Source organism: Rosa chinensis, chromosome 1, assembly GCF_002994745.2.
Source record: "Rosa chinensis cultivar Old Blush chromosome 1, RchiOBHm-V2, whole genome shotgun sequence".
Taxonomy (NCBI): domain Eukaryota; kingdom Viridiplantae; phylum Streptophyta; class Magnoliopsida; order Rosales; family Rosaceae; genus Rosa; species Rosa chinensis.
In genome coordinates this window covers 64,350,664-64,372,346 of record NC_037088.1, presented here as the reverse complement: position 1 = coordinate 64,372,346, position 21,683 = coordinate 64,350,664, and the positions used below count along the sequence as shown (strand labels likewise).

Sequence of the window (21,683 nt, the reverse complement as noted above, 5' to 3'; positions counted from 1 at the left end):
TTAATTGACTTATAGTAATTGAAATAATTTTTATGATAAAAAATATTTTTTTGTTGTATTTTTTTATAAAGATAATTAAAAATATCTTTAGCTAATTTTGAAATGGAATAAAATTGAAATCAAGTCCTTGCCTCTCCATCAATTTTTGTTCTGCATTGAATAATAACAGATAAAGAACACAACAACATAGCACTATTTTTTTGCTTATTTTTGTTTCTATAACTACAAGCAAATTACCATACAACATATTTTACTTTTCCATAATTAGACAATCTCCGAATTGACTATGCAAGTCATTCACTCTCAAACTTTAACATGTTCTTATTGATTACTAAAACTCTAATAATCATACACCTTTAAGATTTTATAATTAGTATATGTAAAGAAAAGATATTTCAAGCAATATGATCTGCTTTCATATTTATCACTCCATCAATTTTTCTCTCTTTTACATAATATTGAAAAAAGAAGAAGAAGAAGACAGAAAGAGCAAGAACACAACACAATAACTGATTTTCACCTTAATATTGGGTTGAACTCCAAATGCAGGCCCATTTACTAAGACACCTAAGTTAACTATAGTGCTCCTCCCCGCAGCTGATCTCCCATCTCCTTGAACCCTCAAAGCACCCACCCCAAAACCCTCTCAAACTCTCCCCTCCTCCTTTCGCAGACTAAACATGGCGAACAAAAGACAGAGAGAGGCACGCAAGAGATTCAGAGCAGAGCACCCAGAACTGGTTAAAACCCCAGAGCCAACTCCCCCGAAAGACCCAAGCAAGAAGAAGAAGGTAAAGAAGCCCAGTTTCAAGCGCAAGAGATCAGAATCTGGAGCGCCCAATGACCCCAATAGAGCAGCCAAGAAGTCTCGGAGTAAACACCCACTTAGAGTCCCTGGTATGAAGCCCGGAGATAGCTGCTTCATTTGTAAAGGCACTGACCATATTGCCAAGCTTTGCCCTGAGAAAGCTGAGTGGGATAGGCACAAGGTTCAGTGATTCTTGTACCCAATTCTGGTTTAGTTTCAGTTTTCTCTATCTGGGTTTATGCAGAAATTGGTTACTGGTAGATGGAAATATGGATCATGAATGTGTGTATAGCATTTAGTAATGTACATGAGAGAAAATTATGTTGATGGGTTTGTGTTTATATGATGTGCTTTGCAGATATGCTTGTTTTGTCGACAACGCGGGCATAGTCTGAAGAATTGCCAAAAGAAGAATGAGAATGATACGGAGGCGAAGTTATGCTATAATTGTGGGGAAACCGGGCATTCGCTCTCTAGATGCCCCTTATCTCTTCAAGATGGTAAGTTACTGCTGTATTTTAGATTACAGTTTAGTTGGTTTGATTCTTAAGTGATGTTTGCAGGATATATTAAGGGGCTAGGATTTAGTGTGCTTGTTTAGTGATATATATTGCACATCTCTGATGAACTGATTTTAGATCAACATGACAGCGTGCATTTGATGTTTAGATGAACAATGCAAAGGCTCAATTATCCAACTGAAATCATATCGTTTTCTGAATGGAGTAATCCTCAGGCGGAATTGGGTTTAATAGTGATTAATTATTCTATATATATAACAAAGTGAACTTTTGGGGTTTGAATGGAGCTTCTTGAAGAAACATGAACTTGAGTATTTACTATCTAGGAGGTTTAGAAATAAAAACTGTATTCTACAACTACAAGCTACTGAAATCACATAGGTTAGAAGATTTTTTTTCCCTCTGCTTCACCCTTAATTCCTGAGTCTGTGTTCTTAATTCTACTGGAAGTACTCATGACTCAGATAATCAAAAAGAGGAATTTGTTTGGTGATTTTCAAGTGCTTAAGTATATGTTTTGAGCTGTTACTTGTATATGTCATGTGCGATCATTAACTATATTTGATGCTTGTTATATTAGCTCTGAACTAATGAATTGAAATTGAGCTAACCTGAGGGTGATTTGATCACACATGGACTTGTGTCAATCTGGTGATGAAGCTTGCAATCATGTTCATGTCATTGTTATGTTATTCATATTTGTTCATCTGGTGATGCAGGAGGAACTAAATTTGCCAAGTGCTTCGTCTGTAACGAGACTGGTCACCTGAGCAAGGACTGTCCTAAAAACTCTCATGGGATTTATCCCAAGGTAAATGACTTACATATGTGATCTTCACTTTACCATGTCATTGATACTATATTATTAATCTTAACAGGGAACTAGGTTCTTAGGAGAGGTTATTGATTCATGTTTGTGCTATTTTGTTTCTTAGGGTGGTTCTTGTAAAATATGTGGTGGTGTGACACATTTGGCACGAGATTGTCCTAACAAAGACAGCAGGAATTCAATAGGTTCTGGCAATTCTAATCCCAAATGTAAGTTTTTGATATTGTGCAGCCCTCATTTATTTCAATTAGTTTGTAAAAGGTGCTCTTATCAGTTAAGTTAGCTGGCATTCTTCTAAGTTTGGTTCTCCTTGTTTTCTTGTTATTTTCAGGGAATGAACCAAGAGGAAAGGTTACCAAATTTGCGAGTGGAGATGATCTCGAGGATGATTTCAGTTTCATAGGTGAGAAGACTGTTGCCAAAACAGTAGACGAGTCTGCCAATGTAGTTGGTACTGCTTCTCTTCAACAAGAAAGTAACGTAAAATCAAAGAAGAAACAGGGTCCCAAAATAGTAAATTTTGCCGGATAATGTTCAAATTCATGTGAATCTCTCCGGTCTTCCTAATGACACCAACGATTTTGCCGTAGTGGAAAATATATGCCAGAGCTTCGATCTTCTCTTAGTTCTAATGTAATGCTATTTTTAATGCTGCCAGTGCTAAGAAGATTCTTAATGTAATGTTCACTTTCGGTGACATATTTATCATGATGTATTTTTTGTGTTGCCTTGTCTTGCCTAAAGGAAAAGACTAGCTCCTTTCTTCTTAATGATTTGATCATTGCACTCGTTTTCTCTATATTTTTATTCGTGTATTCTCTTATCCCTTTAATTTCGATCACAGCTGATATGATTAATTGTGGACATGATCAGCCGTAAAAGCTTAGAGAATTCTCAACCCTTGTTTCTCCTAAAATTTCTCTCCTTTCCCGCAATTTTCTCATCCCTCTTGCCTCCCCAAAAATAAGGATCTCTCCTCTGCTATACTCTCCATCTTTCTCTTTCTTCTTCATTTCACACAACACTTCGGTCTCTTTCTGACGACAAAATGGTACGTCTGAACTTTCTTTCTCTCAGTTCATAATGAAGATTATATAGAAATGAATGAAAATGGTACGAATGAAATTTGTAAAGACGCATGTAACACTTTTGAGCAAAAACATATATTTTTCTGGTTCTATGCATGGAAATTTTTCTTGGTTTTGTTCTCTTGTTGCTTAAACCAAATGTTGGGGTGCCTAGGCCGCCTCGCCTGGCTTTGCAGTGTCTGGCCTAGCCGTGAATGAGGAGTGCAAGCAGAAGTTCTTGGAGCTAAAAGCCAAGAGAAACCATCGTTTCATTATATTCAAGATTGATAAGCAAGAAGTGGTGGTAGAGAAACTTGGAGAGCCAGACGAAACTTACGATGATTTCACAGCCTCGCTGCCTGCGGAGGAGTGCCGCTATGCTGTGTTTGATCTTGATTTCACCACTATTGAGAACTGCCAGAAAAGCAAGATTTTCTTCATTGCCTGGTAACTTATAAGTTGGTCAATTTTTTTTTTTTTTTTTTTTTTTAAGTTGGTCAATTTTACTTCTTGTTTGGATTGATAATAAATCCTGCATATGCATGAAGCTTTGATTGATCTCATTTTCGAAAATAATAGGTCACCTGATACATCAAAGGTGAGAATGAAGATGGTGTATGCTAGCTCCAAAGATAGATTCAAGAGAGAATTGGATGGCATTCAAGTTGAGTTGCAAGCAACTGATCCAAGTGAATTGAGCTTTGACATTATAAAATCCCGAGCTCTTTAAGCAGCTACTCATCCACCTTGATTTCCTTAACAATTAAAATTTCTCAGCACTGATTCTTTTCCTTCTTCTCCTTAATTCCCATCTTCCCTATTTGTTTGTGTGGTTGCATATATACCAATGATGTAGCTTAATGTAATACTATGAATGGTTTTACCAATTTGAAACTTCTTTCTCAAAAGCACAAAACAGAATGCTATGCATTTATCTAGTGGAAATTATTTCTGCTCATTACAACTCAAAATAACTCATCTGTATACGTAGATGTCTATAAGTATATAACCCTTTCTATGATTGCTTATGTTGATTTTCCCAGTAACCCTTCTCCCATTTTTCGACCTGTTTAATTGAATTTGATTGTCTCCTGAGTACTGAAAATAGAGAAGGAGGGTCATATGGAGGAGGCATGGTACATGGGCTAGTGATTGCAGGACCCTTCACCATGGATTCCATCATAAATTGCTTCTCCAGTCCTTTTGCTTGGCACGCCATTGCCTCTGAGCAGAGTTCGATAGCTTTTCGAGGTATGGTCGGCTTGAATTGCAAGAGCTTTGCGTATTCGCTTAAAAGATGAAACATGTAGTCATACACATAGTCCATCTTCAAATCCTCTTGAATTAGGTTACTTGCTGCCTTTCCAATGGCTTGTGCCTGAAGAATCCATGAAAAGCAATGCAATATGAGAAAAAGAAAACCAATGCAATATGAGAGAATGAATATTCAGGAACGTTAAGTTAGTTCACTATTCAGAAAAGCCTCAAAGACAACACTTGCCTTTTGCTTGTGGCTGTTTCCCCAATCTACAGCATACTTAATAGACCTGCACTTGTCATTATCCTTGATGGGCCAGTAGTGGTGCACTGGCATCAAACCTCTCGTGAAGAAGTCATAGTATCGGGGCTTTACTATCAAGGTAACGGAATCACAAGCAAGAATGTACTTGTTACTCACAGACCAAGCAGACCCTTCTATATAGATCTTATACCTACAATTAGTATATGTGCATAGAACAAACAAAGTAAGTTACTCCATCTCTGAAACATAGCAAATGAACACTGAAATGTATTATGGGATTTATGTACCTATGAACGCATTGGCTTGCCAAATCCGATTGCTTGAACCCATCCTTTACTTCTCGAGACCAATCCTGCAGTCGGTTTTCAAGTAATATTGTCAGATTCCGCATTATTTTCAACTACATTATTGCCAATGCAGATGAGAGCCACAAAACACAACAGTTAAAACAGGAATGTCTTGACACTTGCCTGAGCATAAACGCGAGCATTCCAATCCTGTTCCTCGGAAACATTACATTTGAGGAGGTCTTGCCTTGTTGCCGCGACAGCCGGATTCCCTTTCCAGTAAGCATAAGGCTGTCTGTCTACCCATCTGCTCCTCTTGTTACCTTCCTCTAGCTGCTTCAACAAGTTCCCCCATGGAGCTATATTAATTTCAGGCCTGGACAAACATCAAGGCAAGTCAGCAGGATTACCACCAAAATGTTCGTACAACTTCTCATATCGTCACACAACCATCACTGTAAATCTAATGACATTAGGGTATCAATTCGTATCATTAAAACGTCGAGAGTTCTTACCATCCCCAAAAGGACCAATCAGGGAAGACTATATCGAGTGAGCGGTCATCCCCGCAGTAACGAAACAATGGTGGCGGGGCGGAAGAATTGGGCCCGCTATAGAACCTTGACAGAATCACCGGCCAGTCAACGCAGTCAAACATGAGCTCCAAATCAGGCACTTTCCCTGGGTACCTACGCAGCAACTGTAGGATACCCCACAGCGTAAAAGTGTCTCTGCTCTGAAACGACTTGACGTATGTCTCCAAATACGCCTTGCCGTTTACAATCACCAGCTTAAAACTGGCCGTACGCCTCGCCTTCTGCAACGTGTCCCTTGTGATCCCCGTGTGGGCCCATGGCCTGAGGTCCTCGTGTATCCAACGGAAGTGGTCAGGACACGTGGGTGGGGACGGACGGTCAGGAACTTGGTCCGGGGAGGAGGTGGTGGGGTAGCTTGAGGGACAGGTTCGGGTGAGGTCGAACGCAGTGCAGTTGAGTGGGATTTCGAGTATCTCTGGGGGCTTTTCGGGAAGCACAGGGGTTTGATGAGGGTATAATTGGGATGCTCTGGTCGTTAGTATTGAATCTTGGGCCGAAGTACCGACTTGAGTCTGTGTCTGCTACACAAAGCACAAAAGTACATTTCAATAATGGTCCAATAGTATTAGACAGAGATTTGACCCACCTAGAGTCGTTACCAACAAACTAAAAAAGGTAAAAATATGTTCCCATAGTACACCAATAAATTAATAGAGTAAATAGTTTCTAATTTCAACAAGTGCATTTCATCGATATCACTCTATTTAATGTCATTGACCAAAAGAAATTGAAAGTTTTTTTTTTTTTACTTTATCAAGAGGAATTCAAAGGCTTCTTAAGCTCAAGATAAACCCCTTCGGCGCATGTGAAATGCTCCAACTGTGTATTGCAGTGCCTGACTATTTTAACAGCTTTGGGGTTCGAACCTAGGTTGGAGAACACACCCAACTTGACAAGAATCACTAAGCCACTTGCGGCGGTTAAAAGAAATCGAAAGTTAAACAGAAGTTTTTCCAGTATCCCAAAGCTTTCATAGCAAGTTAATTTATCTCAATTTCTGTTAAGGTTCACAATATTTTAACACATCGAAATTGTTTAGACATAAGCTAGAGGATACATCTTTCCTTCTAAAATTTTTCCCATAGTTCATAGTTCAGTTACCACAATTTCTGCGCATTTGTAATACTCAGTATTACCGATACGATATTCTAATCAATTGGTCATCATTTCGACTTAGGGTAACTAGTATTACTAGTATTTCACGGACACATGCTAAGCATGTGGTATTGAATTGAGGAGCATTAATACTACTATGCTAGGGTTGCGGAGTCTTAGACACGTTACATTAAAACGACAACACTTTAGCCGACACTCGAAGCACATGTTAGGCTCCGCGACGTGCCCACGACGACGAACATACTGTTATGACAAATGTCGTTTACCATTTTCTAGATTTCATAACTGGAAATTAAAAAACGATTAAAAAAAATGATCACTGGAAACTGGAAAACAGCAGTAGTAGTATTGGAGAGTGGTGGGATCTTACAGTGGAGTTGAGGAGGCGCGTGCAGACAAACGCGCCGACGAAGAAGAGGAGGAGGAAGACCAGCGCGGCCGAGGAAGATCTCGCAGGAGACTTCATAAATGGGGGCAGGAACAAGATGGACTCTGACAAATGACTATAAAGCTTCCACCTTCTGCTGTCTCTCATGCCTCTGCAGCATTCATTTCAACTCACTCTTTGCCCTTTCTAGTATTTCTCTGACAATTGCAGCCTTCTGAGACCAGATTCCATGGATTTCAAGAACTGGGTACCCGGAGATGGTTGTTTCCTGAAGTAGGTTTGCTTCGATCAGTTTTGGCTGGCTCAGGCTACAATCGTTTTCGAGATCATGAAGTTTCAACCTTTGCTGTTTATAATTATAAAGATGGTATCTTTCAGATATGAATCTAGATCAAGAAGAGAGACTTTGCTTATTTAGAAAATGACCATAAGGTAGAAAACAAAGAGAAAGGTTGGAAATTTTGGAGAAGGGTTAGATCCAAAAGGAACAAGAAGGAACCAAGAGACAGAGAGAGAGAGAGAGAGAGAGGTGAAAGAAGAGAGAGAAAAGTGGAGAATAGTTGTAATTGACATTATACAAATTATTAGGCAAAGGTCGGTATTATTCAATTTTACAAGCACTTTTTGAAATGTTGAATCTTGTGACAATGTGGCTTCTCATGCTTGCCTAGTTTATTTCTCTCAACAATCTGGCTGCTCTGTTTTGTTTATTAATTTCTCTTTTAGGTTTCTATTGTGGACTTAACAAATGCTGGAGGACAAAAAGAAGGTCTACTTTTTTTTTTTGGCAAACATGAAACAACTACATTTCATTAATACAAAGTTACAAATCAGGAATACAAGCAAAAAAAAAAAAAAGATGCTCTACTTTAGCCATTAAGGAATACAAGTATGAGTTACCCATTTAGTAGTTTCTTTATGGTTGAACAAAGAAAACATGAACTCCTTGCCAAAAGAAAGAGGAAACATGAACTTGGTTCTGTTTTAGGAATCTCAGTTCTGTGGCTTTGGATGCTGGCACTTTAAGAGTTTTTTTTTCTATTAATTTTGCAAACCGATTCTTATTGTCCTGTATTACATAAATGAAAAAGTAATTCTTCAAAGGAATGGAAGACCTTTTTGCAATAACTATATTGCAAAACCAAGGTATATAAAGTTGGAACTTTTTATTTTATTTTTTTATCAATGAATAACTTCATTAAAGAACGAAGATTACAATGATATTGGGTACAAAGAGCTCTAAAGAAGACTCTCCCCATTTTAGAATTTAGACTTCACAAGTGAAGTCCATACTGACACACTGATGGAGCTAAAGTGGCCGTGACTCCAAACACAAAAAATGTTGACTTAACTGCAAAGCTTCCTTTGCAAGGCGATGTGCAACCATGTTACAATCACGCTTCACAAAGTGCCAATTATAACTAGAAAACGATAAAACTAACTGCTTAACTTCATCTAAAATATGGCATTCCGAACTTAGATCACCACTCACATCATGCAATGCATTTAGTACTGTTTGCGCATCTCCCTCAACTTCTAAACTCAAAAATCCAACATGTAGAGCAAACATGAGACCATGTAGTAATGCCAAACACTCCACAGCCCTCGGTGAAATATTACCAACCTGGGGAACTGCCATAGCCCCCGTAGATTTCCTTGATGATCTCGGAAAATAACTCCCAACCCACATACACCTTTATTAACATCCGTTGACCCATCAAAATTCATCTTGAGGCAGCCCAAATTAGGAGGTTTCCAAACATGACACTCCAAATTCAGATTCTCTTTCGTTGTTCCTTGCACATCTCTTCTCGATTCACACTTGTTAGCTTTCGCATTGGCTGCATCAAATTGTAACTGCCACTCTCCAGCTGCAGAAACTAATTCCTCTGGCTTTGGAAGTAATTAAGTCCCGTAATTGAAGTTAATTACAAATCCTAAGTTCGCCAAAAGGTCTACCTTTTACATTTCATTCCCTTAATAACTAAATTTTTTTCATTGTCTAGTGGAAATTACAACTCAAAATAACTCATATGTATACATAGTTGTCTAGAAATATAGAAAACTTTCTATTATTGCTTATTTTGATTTTTCCAGTAACTCTTCTCCAATGTTTCTACCCGTTTAATTATATTTGATTGTCTCCTAAGTACTGAAAAGAGAGATTGAGGGTCATATGGAGGAGGCATGGTACATGGGCTAGTGATTGCAGAACACTTCACCATGGATTCCATCATAAATTGCTTCTCTAGTCCTTGCGCTTGGCATGCCATTGCCTCCGAGCAGAGTTCGATAGCTTCTTGAGGTATAGTGGGCTTGAATTGCAAGAGCTTTGCATATTCGCTTAAAAGATGAAACATGTAGTCATACACATAGTCCATCTTCAAATCCTCTTGAATTAGGTTACTTGCTGCCTTTCCAATGGCTTGTGCCTGAAGAATCCATGAAAAGTAATGCAATATGAGAAAATTAATATTCAGGAATGTTAAGTTAGAGTAGTTTACTATTCAGAAAAGCCTCAAAGTCAACACTTGCCTTTTGCTTGTGGCTGTTTCCCCAATCTACAGCATACTTAATAGACCTGCACTTGTCATCATCCTTGATGGGCCAGTAGTGGTGCACCGGCATCAAACCTCTCGTGAAGAAGTCGTAGTATCGGGGCTTTACTATTAAGGTAACAGAATCACAGGCAAGAATGTACTTGTCACTCACAGACCACGCAGATCCTTCTATATAGATCTTATACCTACAATTAGTATTTCCATAGCACACTGTTACTTCATGTGTGGAACAAAGCAAATGAACACCAGAATGTATTGTGGGATTTTTGTACCTATGAATGCATTGGCTTGCCAAATCCGATTTCTTGAACCCTTCCTTTTCTTCTCGAGTCCAATTCTGCAGTCGATTTCCAAGTACATTGTCAGCTTCCATAATCCGTATTGTGGTTAAAATGCAGACGATAGGTACAAATGGAACAGTTTTAAAGAGGAAGAGCTTGACTCTTGCCTGAGCATAAACGCGAGCATGCCAATCCTGTTCCTCGGAAACATTACACTTTAGGAGGTCTTGCCTTGTTTCTGCGACCTCCGGATTCCCCTTCCAATAAGCATAAGGCTGTCTGTCTACCCATCTGCTCCTCTTGTTACCTTCCTCTAGCTGCTTCAACAAGTTCTCCCATGGAGCTATATTAGTTTCAGGCCTAGACAAAGATCAAGGCAAGTCATTAGCATTACTAGCAAAATGTTCATGCAACTTCTTACATGATCACACAATCACAGTTATTGTTATGTTACTAAACTATCAATTACGATCATTTAAAATGTCGAACCAATGATAAGTGTAACTTTTCAAAGAAAATGTCGAGAATTCTTACCATCCCCAAAAGGACCAATCAGGGAAGACTATATCGAGTGTGCTGTTATCCCCACAGTAACGAAACAATGGTGGCGGGGCTGTAGAATTGGGCTCGCTAAAGTTCTTTGACGGAATCACCGGCCAGTCAACGCAGTCGAACATGAGCTCCAAGTCAGGCACTTTCCCTGGGTACCTACGCAGCAACTGTAGGATCCCCCACAGCGTAAAAGTGTCTCTGCTCTGAAACGCCTTGCTGTATCTCTCCACGTACGCCTTGCCGTTTACAATCACCAGCTTAAAATCGGCCGTACGATTCGCCTCCTGCAACGTGTCCCTTGTGATCCCCCTGTGGGCCCACGGCCTCAGGTCCTCGTGTATCCAGCGGAAGTACTCCGGACACGTGGGTGGAGATGGACGGTCAGGATCTTGGTCTGGAGAAGAGGTGGTGGGGTAGTTTGAGGAACAGGTTCGGGTGAGGTGGTACTCAGTGCAGTTGAGTGGGATTTCGAGTCTCTTTGCGGGCGTTTTGGGAAGAACATGGGTTTGCTGAGGGTATAATTGGGATGTTCCGTTCGTTTCCCATGGGAACTAGGAAGGGTATACCACAAAAAAACAACAATGGCAAAAGAATAAGGTACTAGTTTCAAATTTCACCAAGTGCATTTCATCAATATCACTCTAATTAATGTCATTGACCAAAAGAAATAGATAATTAACTAGAAATTTTCTAGTATTGCAAAGCTTGCATGCAGAGCAATTTAATCTATCTCCGCTTCTGTTAAAACTCTCGGTACTTTAACATATCCAAATTGTATAAGTATAAATTGGAGCAAACATTTTTCCTTCTAACTTTTTCCCTTTGTTGTTTACCACAAATTTTGCTTATTTACATCACTCAATATTTAGTAACACGCTATTTTGATTAGGAATTGATTATAAGTCTTCCATTTGTAAAACATGAGATTTTGACGTAGGGTAACTAATATTTCAAGGACTCATGCTAAACATGCAAAACATAATGAGCATAGGCGTGGTATTGAATTGAGGAGCAATAAGGTCCATTAATACCTAGTACTATGCTAGGGTTGCAAAGCACATGTTAGGTTCCAATCAAACGATAGTATCACCGGAAATTAAGAACAATTAAAAAACGATTCCCGTAAAACAGAGTGGTAGAATCTTACGGTGGAGTTAAGGAGGCGCGTGCAGACAAACGCGCCGACGAAGAAGAGGAGGAGGAAGACCAACACAGGCGAAAAAGATCTCACAGGAGACTCCATAAATGGGCGCAGGCAGGAACAAGATGGACTCTGGAAAATGACACCTTCTGCTGTCTCTCATACCTCTGCAGCATTCATTTCAACTCACTCTTTGCCCTTTCTAGTATTTGTCTGACAATTGCAGCATTCAGAAACCAAATTCCATGGATTTCAGAAACTGGGTACATGGAAATCCTTGTTTTCTGAAATGGGTTTGGTTCAGTTTTGGCTGGTTGAGGCTACGTTTTATTTGGAGGTCATAAAGGTTCAACCTTTGGTGTTTGTAATAAAGATGGAATCTTTGAGATATGAATCTTGATCAAGAAGAGAGCTTTCTTAATTAGAAAATGACCATAAGTAGAAAACAAAGAAAGAAAGGTTGGAAATTTCGGAGAAACGTTAGATCCAAAAGGAACTAGTAGGAACCAAGAGAAAGATGGAAGTGAAGTGAAATAAGAGAGAGATTTTTTTTTTTTTTGACGAAATAAATAAGAGAGAGATAGGTGGACAGTAGTGTAATTGGCATTATATTATTAGCCAAAAATAGGTATTATTCAATTTACAAAGTAGACTTCATAAAAAATAGTGTAATGGGCATTATGCATGAACTATTGAACTTTTTTCAGAACAAAGAATCTTAGTTCTGTACTTCTGTGGCTTTGGATGCTGGCACTTCTAGAATTTTTTCTCTGTTAATTTTGCAAACCAATTCTTATTGTCCTGTATTACACAAAAGAAAAAGAAACTCTTCAGAGGATACAAATCCTTTTTGCAATGATTATATTACAAAACCAAGGTTTTTAAAGTTGGAACTTGGAAGTAATTAAGTCCCTTAATTGAAGTTACATCTCATTCTCTGATGACAATGTTTGCTATGCCAAAAGGTCAAAGGTCAACCTTTTACATCTCATTCTCTGATTTATCAATTTTTTTTTCATTATCTGTGAAAATTTGTAAGGTATGATTATGCTCCTAAAGAAGGCGTTACAAATCATGACAATGTTTGGTATGCCAAAGATCGAAAATTGAAAGTAAAACAAAGTTAAACCCTTTCATTGGTTTTGAATAGACAGAATAGAGAAGAGAATATTTATCATTAGCCTCATGTAGATTGTATTAATTACTAAATAGTTGTTATAAGGATTAAATTCAGTTTACCCCCTTAAGGTTTGGGAATAATTTCATGTTAGTCCATGTCCTTTCAATTTAATCAATTTACCCCCCAAGCTTTCCAATTTCAATCAGCCGTGTCTAATTTCTACTATTCCGTCTAATTTGGACCGTTAAGTTTAACTTTTGAGAGCTAAAATGGTCATTTCAAGACAAAAAAAAACTATAAAAAAAAAGGAATTTCTTTTTTATTTTTTCTATCTTTTTTTTATTTTTATTTCTATATAAATTTTATCTTCAACCTATACACCACAAGTTATAATAGGTTTATAAAAACAAAAAGATACTCTAGATGGTTGAAAGTCGCTCGCTGATCTACGATATTTATGATATATCTCCGATAAAGAGAAGAATTTTAGGCTTGTTGTAGAGAAACTGAATTTGGGAGAAAATTTATGTGTATTCTCATTGATAATAGGAGCCTCTTTATATAGAGGATTACAATGCATAGAATCTCAATCATACAAGGAAAGTAATTCTACATTGATTAGGATTCTAGATCTTTCTAATTAAATCATATTACCACTAGGTCAAGTAACCTAGAGTTTGGGCTAAACACAAATTAGGTTTTCCTTCAACACTCCCCCTTGTGTTGCCCAAACGCGGTGCTTCTCTCGTTGCCTCGTTAAAAACCTTGCCGAGTAACAAAAACCCAGTGGGACAAAAATAACCTCGGTCGAAGGGGAAAAAGAGCACAACACACCATTCACGATTCGAGACGAACATGTAGACATCTCCCCCTGATGTCTGCACCTCCCCCTGATGACTACGATCATGGGAGTTCAGATAATTTCCGCAAGCCAATTCTTGCCACATGTTTCTCGAACGTGGTATTGGGCAATGACTTAGTAAACAAGTCTGCCTCACTATCCTCAGATCGAACCTAGTTCACTTTGATCTCGAGGAGTGTCTGTTGTTGCTGATTATGCTTGGTGTTGTCGCTGTTGATGTAGTCTTGCCTCATTTGTTCAAAACAAGTATCATTAACCCAAATGCTCGTAGGCTCATCTGTGGTAGATTTCAAACCACAATTGTTCGAACATGTGTAATTATGGATCCAATCCATATACATTCACGAACCACTTCGTGAAGAGCAATGATCTCTGTATTGTTCGAAGATATAGCGACTAGGGTCTATTATGTAAACCTCCAAGGTGTCACGGTCTTTTCCCATGGTGAACACTTAACCGGATTGGGAATGACCATTGTGTGGGTCAGAGAGATACCCAACATCAGCAAAACCTTCCAAAACACATGTCGTTTTGGGATGGGGATAGAGAACGCATGCCAGTGTTGGCGGCGTACCTGGTGTGTGATGGGTCCGAATCCATCATCTCTTTGTAGGGATAGAACAAGCCCATATCATTCATACATCTCAAGTATTGAAAGATATCTTTTACACCAATCTAATGGCGTCGCGTTGGCGCAGAGCTATATCTAGCTAACAAGTTCACAACATATGAGATGTCCGGTCTTGTGCATTGAGATAAGTACAATAATGCGCCTATTGTACTTAACTAGGGCATTTCTGCCCCTAGCGCATCTTCGTCATCATCCTTCGAACGAAGAGGATCCTTTTCAGGATCAAGACTACAGACGATCATGGGGTGCTTGGAGGCTTGACCTTGTCAAAATGCCTAAGCATCTATCGACACGATGCTCAAGTTCCAAACCGAGACATAATCGTGTTCTCCCAAAATCCTTCATCTCAAACTCAGATTTCATGTGTTCAGCGGTTTCCCTTAACTCTTTAAGGGCTTCTAATGAAGATCATGTCCAACATGAACCGCGATAGAATCTGAAACTTGTTATATAAACGCGTGGGCATATCCCTTCCCAATCAAGTAGTCACTTTAGTGAGCGTTTCAACCTTATTGTAAACGCGCTCCATGGTCTAGAGCCACTTGACTTGGGTAAATGAAGTTCACCATGAACCTTCATGTATATTCCGTATCTAGATCCCTATAGAGATACGTAGTGACCACATTTGTAAGCTGCATGTTCAGTTATTCGGAAACTACCAAACTGACAGGGTAGTGGAGTGCAATGACATCCATTACGAGAGAATATGTCTCATCGTAGTCGATTCCAGGGCGTTTTGTGAGAAGCCTTGTGCCATAAGGCGAGATTACCATCTCTTTTTCTCATCACGCTTTCTAACGAAGACCCATTAGTCAACAAGTTTTATGTTAGGAGGTGTTGGCATCTCTAGCTCGAAAACCTTCCTCTTCGTTAGAGAATTCATCTTAACTTGGATCGCATCTTTCCATTTAGGCCAAAAACTCTCTACGTTGGCATTCATTCATCAACGGAGCGTGGTTCGATATCATTGGACTCAGCAAACTCATGCGCAACAAAATGCGTAACTACATCATCAATTATGATGGAGTTTCTATCCCACATCTCATGTACACTAGTGTAAGTTTCATAGAGCTCTATATTCTCAGGAATAGGGTTTGACGTTGAGGCGTCCCCCAACGATAACCATAACCCGGAAGATACTCATGAGACGGATTGTGAGTCTTGATGATTAAAGGATTGGAATGTGCCAAAGTATCCTTCAAACCCACGGGCCTTCCACGCATCCTAGCTGGGGCCAGGGCCTGTAACGCCAGAGTGCCACTCTCTTTGGCATTGGCGCCATGCCTACCTCCGTGTAGGGTGGCGCTTATGTCCTCTCATAGGGACGTCCTTCCTTGCAGGCATGTTTGCAGCATAATTATGTGATCTCGTCACTTTAACAGGAATCAAGATGAGACATAGTGGGGACAGACTATGACAATTCCTGTCGTTCCTGTTGAACATAAGTGTTCTTATCTCCCCCTAACGACGGGAAGACTGTCTCATCAAAGTGACATCCGCAAATCTAGCGGTAAGGAGATCGCCTAGCAAGGGCATTTAAGTGGCGGACGATTGTTGGAAACGCAAATCCAACGTAGTTGCCCATTCGTCTGTAAGGACCCATCATAGAGCGCTGTGGCGGCGCAAGTGGCACATAAATGGCTCACTCAAATGTGCGTAAGTACAAAATACGTGTACCCAGTCACTAGCTGTAACGCATAGGTACATTGAGTGGCGTGAGGTCGTAGACGAATTAGCAAGGCTGCATGCGATATCGCATCACCCCAAGCGGATGTAAGAAGATTGGTGCGCATTACCAATGTTCGGACTACCATCGTAGTCGTTTCCGCGAGACCAATTGGGTGTGTACATGGGAATGTGATGTCCAACATCAAACCCATTGCAATATCCATCGAAAGTCTTTCGATGTAAACTCTCTAGCATAGTCAAATCCAATTGACTGAATATGATGATTCGGGGAGTGAGCCCGTTGTCACATGATATGTGCTAGGAGTGTAGCATAAGTAGCACTTATAGGTGGACAATGGCACAACACGTGACCGGCGTGTTTGCGTGTCAACCAACATCATGAAATATTTAAGCGTCCGCAAGTTGGTTGAATCAATCCACAAAATCCCTACGGATTCTTTGTAAGAACAGAATGAGTATTGTCATATCCTTTGCATAGGACAGTCTCAGTCCTAATTTCCCTAAGGAATGGGCTTTGTAAAACGAGCGAGAGGCCATAGAAGCAACCAATGAGGGTTTTGGTTAGGCCTGAGCGTCTGTAGCGCTATTAGAAGCAAAATGTGTGACTACATCTCCCATCATGGCGTGGGAGCCATGGAAATTAGCATGTATGGCGCATGGCCACAAGGAGGAACAACCATGGAGTTATGCCCATGGTTGGTGCCATTTATGGCAGCATCTTGCTTCATGTTGCTCAAAAGAAATGATGTCCATGTGAAGTCTTTTGTAGACGGATCATCATATATGTCCTGTCCTGACAAAGCCAATATGTGTCTAAATCCAAGAGATCTTCTCTCATAACTTTATTGGATTTAATAGCTCGAATAGTGACATAAAGTCCACTAGAGAGACACATAAACTTCTCTAAGATGCGTCTTTGTTCGCAATCATTAGAGGTAATGCAAAGGAACTCATTTCTGTTCTCTACATGCATTTTCGCATGGAATTCGTTGGCTATTCATAGGGTACTATTTGCCCTAAGAGCGTAGAGAGTTTCTGTGACAACTGTAATCAAGGTGCCATTTGGCAAGTGGAACTTGGGCTATTCCATGTCCTTGAATTAATACTGACGGTCTAGCCATCGTAGTCACAAGGTCATATGCTCAGAATCAAAATTGAGTCATAATGAAAAGAACTCGAAATTGTATTCATAAGCCAACGGAATATATCATTGTTTCTATGATTAAAGAAAATCTAATCCAATAAAAAGGAATATGGCAATCGCCTACATCTCTTGAAAATAAAGACTTAAACAGAATTGGCGATCTATTGATCCCAGCCAGATTTGTAGTCTTCAACCCTTCACTCTAGATCATCTTCTTGATCTTCTTGTTCCACATAGTGAGCTTCTCTTGCTTCACAATATGCTTTGTAGGCTGTGACCAGTTCTTCACGAGCTCTACAAATGTGTGCCCAATGCTCAGACACTCCACATCGAGAACATACATCTTTTTACTCGAACTCCATTGATTGAGGCGCTTTGAAAGCGTCATTTAAATGGCTCTTAGTGTTGGTGGCGCCACCAACATGGCCAGAGGCATTGCCTCCCTCTCTCTTTCCACGTTTACCTCTTCGGTTCCGTGTTCGCCTATTTTGGCGGTTACCTTCCCAAGTAGAGCAATTATATGGATCAGAATGTCCAGAAGTATACCTAAGATTAGGGTTTTGCTCTTGGCGCCCTCTCTTAGAGGTGCGACTATAATTGGATTCCGGAATATGCTCTGTTTCCACGGATCTCGAATTATAGTTCTTCACAAGGATATTGTCATGCTTTTCAGCGACATTCATAGCTCCAATAAGCTCATGAAACCTTGTGATCCGTCTTGCATTTACATCGATTCGATAGTTCTTAGCAACCATCAATGCAGAGACGGGGAAGGTAGAGAGAGTCTTCTCAATCAACATCGCATCTGTGATCTCTTTACCACAGAATTCCATTAAGGATTTAATGCGAAGTGCTTCCGAGTTATAGTCAAGAACTGACTTGAAATCACATAAGCGGAGGCTATGCCATCTCACTTCTAGGTCAGGAAGCAAGGAGTCACGGACGTTGCCAAATCTTTCTTCGAGTGAGACCCACAGTCTTCTGGGGTCTTCTTCATTCATATACTCGTACTGGAGCGAATCATCCATATGACGAGTCATTAGGATGATGGCTTTCGCCTTATTTGCCTCTAAGGCTGCTCTATTTGCTTCCAAAGCTTGAGCTTGCTCAACAGTTAGCACGTCCTGGCTAGGCTCGAGAATCATATCCAGGATTCTATCAGCCTTGAGATGCTGGCGGATATCACTAACCCACCTGTGATATCCAGAGCCAGTTGTTCCCAATGGAGCAAAGTCCAATTTGTTCAGGTTACTCATCCTGAAAGAGAACAAGAAATTAAGGTTAGTTTCGGAGCGAAATAGGCTACCACGAAAACATATGAAATTTCTGAGCGTAATCGCTTCCAAGAAATTAGGAATTTTCTGAGCGTAGTAGCTTCCAAGAAAATCCAATTCCAAGAGGGGTTTTGGATTAGATCGAAACGACGATGTATATGGTCAATCGTTTTCTTCTCAACAAACTCTAAGTTTGGAGGACTCTACAAGCTCCAAGCTTGGAGTGAGCGCGAACCCCCACAGTTCGGCTTTTGGTCTCCCCTATGAAGAAGAAAGGGGGTAGAAGAAGGGATGTTGGAAGTCCCCGAGAAAAGAAGATGAAATTGAAGGAAAAACTTCAAAAATAGGAACTTTTAGAAAAGTTTACCTTAAAAGATGGCAGGGGAAAAATGTCACCGAAAAGTCGCCGGAAGTACTGTAGCAGCCGGAAGTACTGTAGCTGACTGAAAAGTTGTCCAGAAAAGTCGCCGGAAGTCGGTCGGAAAAGCAGCCGGAAGCACTGTAGCAGCCGGGGGGGGGGGGGGGGGGGGGTACTGTAGCTGCGGAGGTTTCTGGGATTTGAAGGCTACGATTATAGGGTTTCAGGGTTAGGGCTCGTGCTGATAACGTGTTGTAGAGAAACTGAATTTGGGAGAAAATTTATGTGTATTCTCATTGATAATAGGAGCCTCTTTATATAGAGGATTACAATGCATAGAATCTCAATCATACAAGGAAAGTAATTCTACATTTATTAAGATTCTAGATCTTTCTAATTAAATCATATTACCACTAGGTCAAGTAACCTAGAGTTTGGGCTAAACACAAATTAAGTTTTCCTTCAACAAGGCTATATCTCCAATAAAGTGAATAAATGTTTGTGTAAAATTATTTTTTACAGATATTTACAAATAAAGTGTAAAATAGTGAAGAAATATCTGTGTAAAATCATTTTTATAGATATTTATAGATAAAGTGTAAAATCATTTTTTACAGGTATTTCTTCACTTTATTTGGGATATCTCCTAAAATTCTTCACTTTATCAGAGATATATCACAAATATAGTAGATCAGCAAGCGGCTTTCAACCACTTATAGTATCTTTTTGTTCTTATAAACCTATAATAACTTGTGGTGTATAGGTTGAAGAAAAATTAAAAAAAATCAAAAAAATAAAAAATAAAAAAAATAACAGAAAAAAATAAAAAAACAGAAAAAATAAAATAAAATAAAATAAAACATAAGAAAAAAAATTCTTTTTTTTAGTCTTGAAATTACCATTTTAGCCCTCAAAAGTCAGACTTAACGTCCATATTGGATGGAATGGACACGGCTGAGGAGAATTGACAAGCTTGGGGGGTAAACTAATTAAATTGAAAGGACAGGGACTAACATGCAATTACCCACAAACCTCAGGGGGGTAAACTGAATTTAATCCTTGTTATAAACTTATATAGCTCGGGTTGTTGTTAAAAAAGTTCTATAGTGCTCTAGAGTATTGAAGCTTTCGAAAGGGACGGGTGTTGTTAGATTAGTCTTTGTTCTAATCACTGCAAGTGGCCTGATGGTTCTTTGTATAGTTGGGTGTGCTCCCCAACCTAGGTTCAAACCCCGAAACTATTAAAGTGATCAGACATTGTGCTGCAATGCATAGTTGGAGCATTTCACATTTTGATTTCCCCTTAACAAAGTCAAAACAAAAAAGATTAGTCTTTGTTCCTGCAACTTATATTTGGTTTTTTTATTTCTCCAACTTTATTTAAAAGCTGTGGATTCTGAGATTCAGTAAAGTTGTGTTCAAAGAGAAAAAAGAAACAAAGCAGATTCTCAGTACATTAATATATCCAGTAGTTCTTTCTTTTTTTGAGAAACATAACCAGTAGTTCTTGTACTGTCCTAAACTCTTTTTCAGAGTGTGCTAAAGCTGATGCAGCTCTGTTCAAACCTTGGAGACAGAACAACAAAAGCCTCTGGTCAACTGCAGAGAATCTATAGCCAATTCCAGAGACCTTGATGTGTATAACTCATACATAAAAGCCTTTCTCTTTTTCACAAATTAAGATTCATCATAGCAAATTAATTAACCCTCAGACCATGTTTAGGGTGTTGCTAAACTAATTAACAAGTAGTACTATGTTTGTTGGACCTCCTGGTTGATAATAATAACTATCATAAGCTCCTGCCCTACTTGTCAATATGGCTTTGCTGCTTTGTAAGTTGAGAGTGAGTGACCTTCATCATTTCATATTTCAAGAGCGTGTGACAATTGCAATGGAAAATTGCACTGTAGGCCAGTAGGGTATATGCTAAAGTGAAGCAGAAGGATTAAGAGGATTAGCATTGGGGTTTGAGCACAATCCACGCGTGATAGAAGCCTCTCTCGAATTTCAAAATCCAAGAACCCCTCTCTCCTATATATAATACTGATCCTCTTGTTTCCTTAATTCATTAGCTTATTTTCCATTTCCTAACCATTATTTTTCTGCATTCTGCTTAGCTTAGGTTAGAATTTTGATTTGCACAGGATCATGTCTGTAAGTTTCTCCTCCTCCTTCTCTCTATGTCTTAGTGAAACAGATATATATTTAAGCACTGAATGAAGTTATTAAGACAATAGGGTTTGGAAATTTGATATGATGTGGGTGGTTTTTGCAGATGGTGGAGGTGAGAGTTCCAAATCTTGACTGTCAGGGATGTGCTTCCAAGTTAAAGAAAGCTCTCTTCAAGCTCAAAGGTACATCCACATCCCTATTTACGACTAGTACTTCAAGTTTTGAACCGCATTCCTCTAATACTTGGTGAAAATGATTTATTTCTTTGCTTTAGGTGTCGAAGTAGTGGAAATAGAGATGGAGATCCAAAAGATAAGCGTGAGAGGGTACGCGTTGGATGAAAGGAAAGTGCTAAAGGCAATTAAGCGAGCTGGAAAAGCAGTGGAGCCATGGCCATTTCCTGGTTACTCACATTATGCCTCATTTTACAAGTACCCTACATACATTAAGAACCATTACTACGACACCTACAAAAACGAAACCACCACCGGTGTACACACCTTCTTCCACACTCCGGCAGTTTATTCAGTCGCCGTGGCGTCCGATGAGGCCATTGCTTCACTCTTTAGTGATGACAATCCACATGCTTGCACTATTATGTGAGCTTGCTTTCTTGTTACCAATTTTGGTTTTGCTGCTATTTGATTTGTCATCCAAGTTTCCGGCTTCTGTTGCTTGGTTTTCATGTTGTGTATCGAGGTTTCATTTGTTTGGGAAGTCCATCTTCTACATTGTTGTTCAAGATCGAGCAAGTTTTGCATCT

General features: G+C 39.4%; 4 protein-coding genes across 6 annotated transcripts; 2 read left to right on the top strand and 2 right to left on the bottom strand.

The window, feature by feature from the left end:
• Nucleotides 1-616: 616 nt before the first annotated feature.
• On the top strand, nt 617-4,002 carry LOC112177860 (actin-depolymerizing factor 7). 2 transcript variants are annotated; one of them, XM_024316169.2, is made up of 7 exons: nt 617-989; nt 1,167-1,308; nt 2,049-2,140; nt 2,265-2,367; nt 2,490-2,596; nt 3,401-3,672; nt 3,805-4,002. In XM_024316169.2, the coding sequence occupies exons 1-7, from the start codon at nt 681-683 to the stop codon at nt 3,953-3,955; spliced, it is 1,176 nt and encodes a 391-aa protein (XP_024171937.1). In that variant the 5' UTR covers nt 617-680; the 3' UTR covers nt 3,956-4,002. The 2 variants fall into 2 exon arrangements, with proteins under 2 accessions (XP_024171937.1, XP_024171892.1); XM_024316124.2 differs by lacking the exons at nt 617-989; nt 1,167-1,308; nt 2,049-2,140; nt 2,265-2,367; nt 2,490-2,596 and adding an exon at nt 3,068-3,209.
• Nucleotides 4,003-4,127: 125 nt separating this feature from the next.
• On the bottom strand, nt 4,128-7,700 carry LOC112177737 (O-glucosyltransferase rumi homolog). Of its 2 annotated transcripts, none has more exons than XM_024316021.2 (6): nt 7,117-7,700; nt 5,550-6,151; nt 5,218-5,410; nt 5,035-5,099; nt 4,727-4,937; nt 4,128-4,603 (listed from the first exon to the last, which is right to left on the bottom strand). In XM_024316021.2, exons 1-6 carry the CDS (start codon nt 7,279-7,281, stop codon nt 4,241-4,243), a joined length of 1,599 nt encoding a protein of 532 aa, XP_024171789.1. In that variant the 5' UTR covers nt 7,282-7,700; the 3' UTR covers nt 4,128-4,240. The 2 variants fall into 2 exon arrangements, with proteins under 2 accessions (XP_024171789.1, XP_024171827.1); XM_024316059.2 differs by having other exon boundaries at nt 5,550-6,148.
• A 1,328-nt stretch (nt 7,701-9,028) lies between these two features.
• On the bottom strand, nt 9,029-12,175 carry LOC112172144 (O-glucosyltransferase rumi homolog). The gene is made up of 6 exons (XM_024309359.2): nt 11,676-12,175; nt 10,511-11,079; nt 10,144-10,336; nt 9,968-10,032; nt 9,670-9,880; nt 9,029-9,566 (listed from the first exon to the last, which is right to left on the bottom strand). The coding sequence occupies exons 1-6, from the start codon at nt 11,769-11,771 to the stop codon at nt 9,207-9,209; spliced, it is 1,494 nt and encodes a 497-aa protein (XP_024165127.1). The 5' UTR covers nt 11,772-12,175; the 3' UTR covers nt 9,029-9,206.
• An 8,539-nt stretch (nt 12,176-20,714) lies between these two features.
• LOC112182350 (heavy metal-associated isoprenylated plant protein 31) lies at nt 20,715-21,683 on the top strand. The gene is made up of 3 exons (XM_024320835.2): nt 20,715-20,902; nt 21,024-21,102; nt 21,195-21,683. The coding sequence occupies exons 1-3, from the start codon at nt 20,897-20,899 to the stop codon at nt 21,521-21,523; spliced, it is 414 nt and encodes a 137-aa protein (XP_024176603.1). The 5' UTR covers nt 20,715-20,896; the 3' UTR covers nt 21,524-21,683.

What these genes read in the sequence shown, in the direction of transcription:
- LOC112177860 (XM_024316169.2), top strand. Translation starts at nt 681, where the DNA reads ATGGCGAACAAAAGACAGAGAGAGGCACGCAAGAGATTCAGAGCAGAG. An exon ending in TGGCAATTCTAATCCCAAAT is followed by an intron (nt 2,368 to 2,489) that starts GTAAGTTTTTGA and finishes TGTTATTTTCAG; the next exon opens with GGAATGAACCAAGAGGAAAG. An exon ending in CCAAAACAGTAGACGAGTCT is followed by an intron (nt 2,597 to 3,400) that starts GCCAATGTAGTT and finishes TGGGGTGCCTAG; the next exon opens with GCCGCCTCGCCTGGCTTTGC.
- LOC112177737 (XM_024316021.2), bottom strand. Translation starts at nt 7,281, where the DNA reads ATGAGAGACAGCAGAAGGTGGAAGCTTTATAGTCATTTGTCAGAGTCC. An exon ending in ATGCTCGCGTTTATGCTCAG is followed by an intron (nt 5,100 to 5,217) that starts GCAAGTGTCAAG and finishes AACCGACTGCAG; the next exon opens with GATTGGTCTCGAGAAGTAAA. An exon ending in GAAACAGCCACAAGCAAAAG is followed by an intron (nt 4,604 to 4,726) that starts GCAAGTGTTGTC and finishes TGGATTCTTCAG; the next exon opens with GCACAAGCCATTGGAAAGGC.
- LOC112172144 (XM_024309359.2), bottom strand. Translation starts at nt 11,771, where the DNA reads ATGGAGTCTCCTGTGAGATCTTTTTCGCCTGTGTTGGTCTTCCTCCTC. An exon ending in CGCGCCTCCTTAACTCCACC is followed by an intron (nt 11,080 to 11,675) that starts GTAAGATTCTAC and finishes TACCCTTCCTAG; the next exon opens with TTCCCATGGGAAACGAACGG. An exon ending in ATGCTCGCGTTTATGCTCAG is followed by an intron (nt 10,033 to 10,143) that starts GCAAGAGTCAAG and finishes AATCGACTGCAG; the next exon opens with AATTGGACTCGAGAAGAAAA.
- LOC112182350 (XM_024320835.2), top strand. An exon ending in AGCTCTCTTCAAGCTCAAAG is followed by an intron (nt 21,103 to 21,194) that starts GTACATCCACAT and finishes TCTTTGCTTTAG; the next exon opens with GTGTCGAAGTAGTGGAAATA.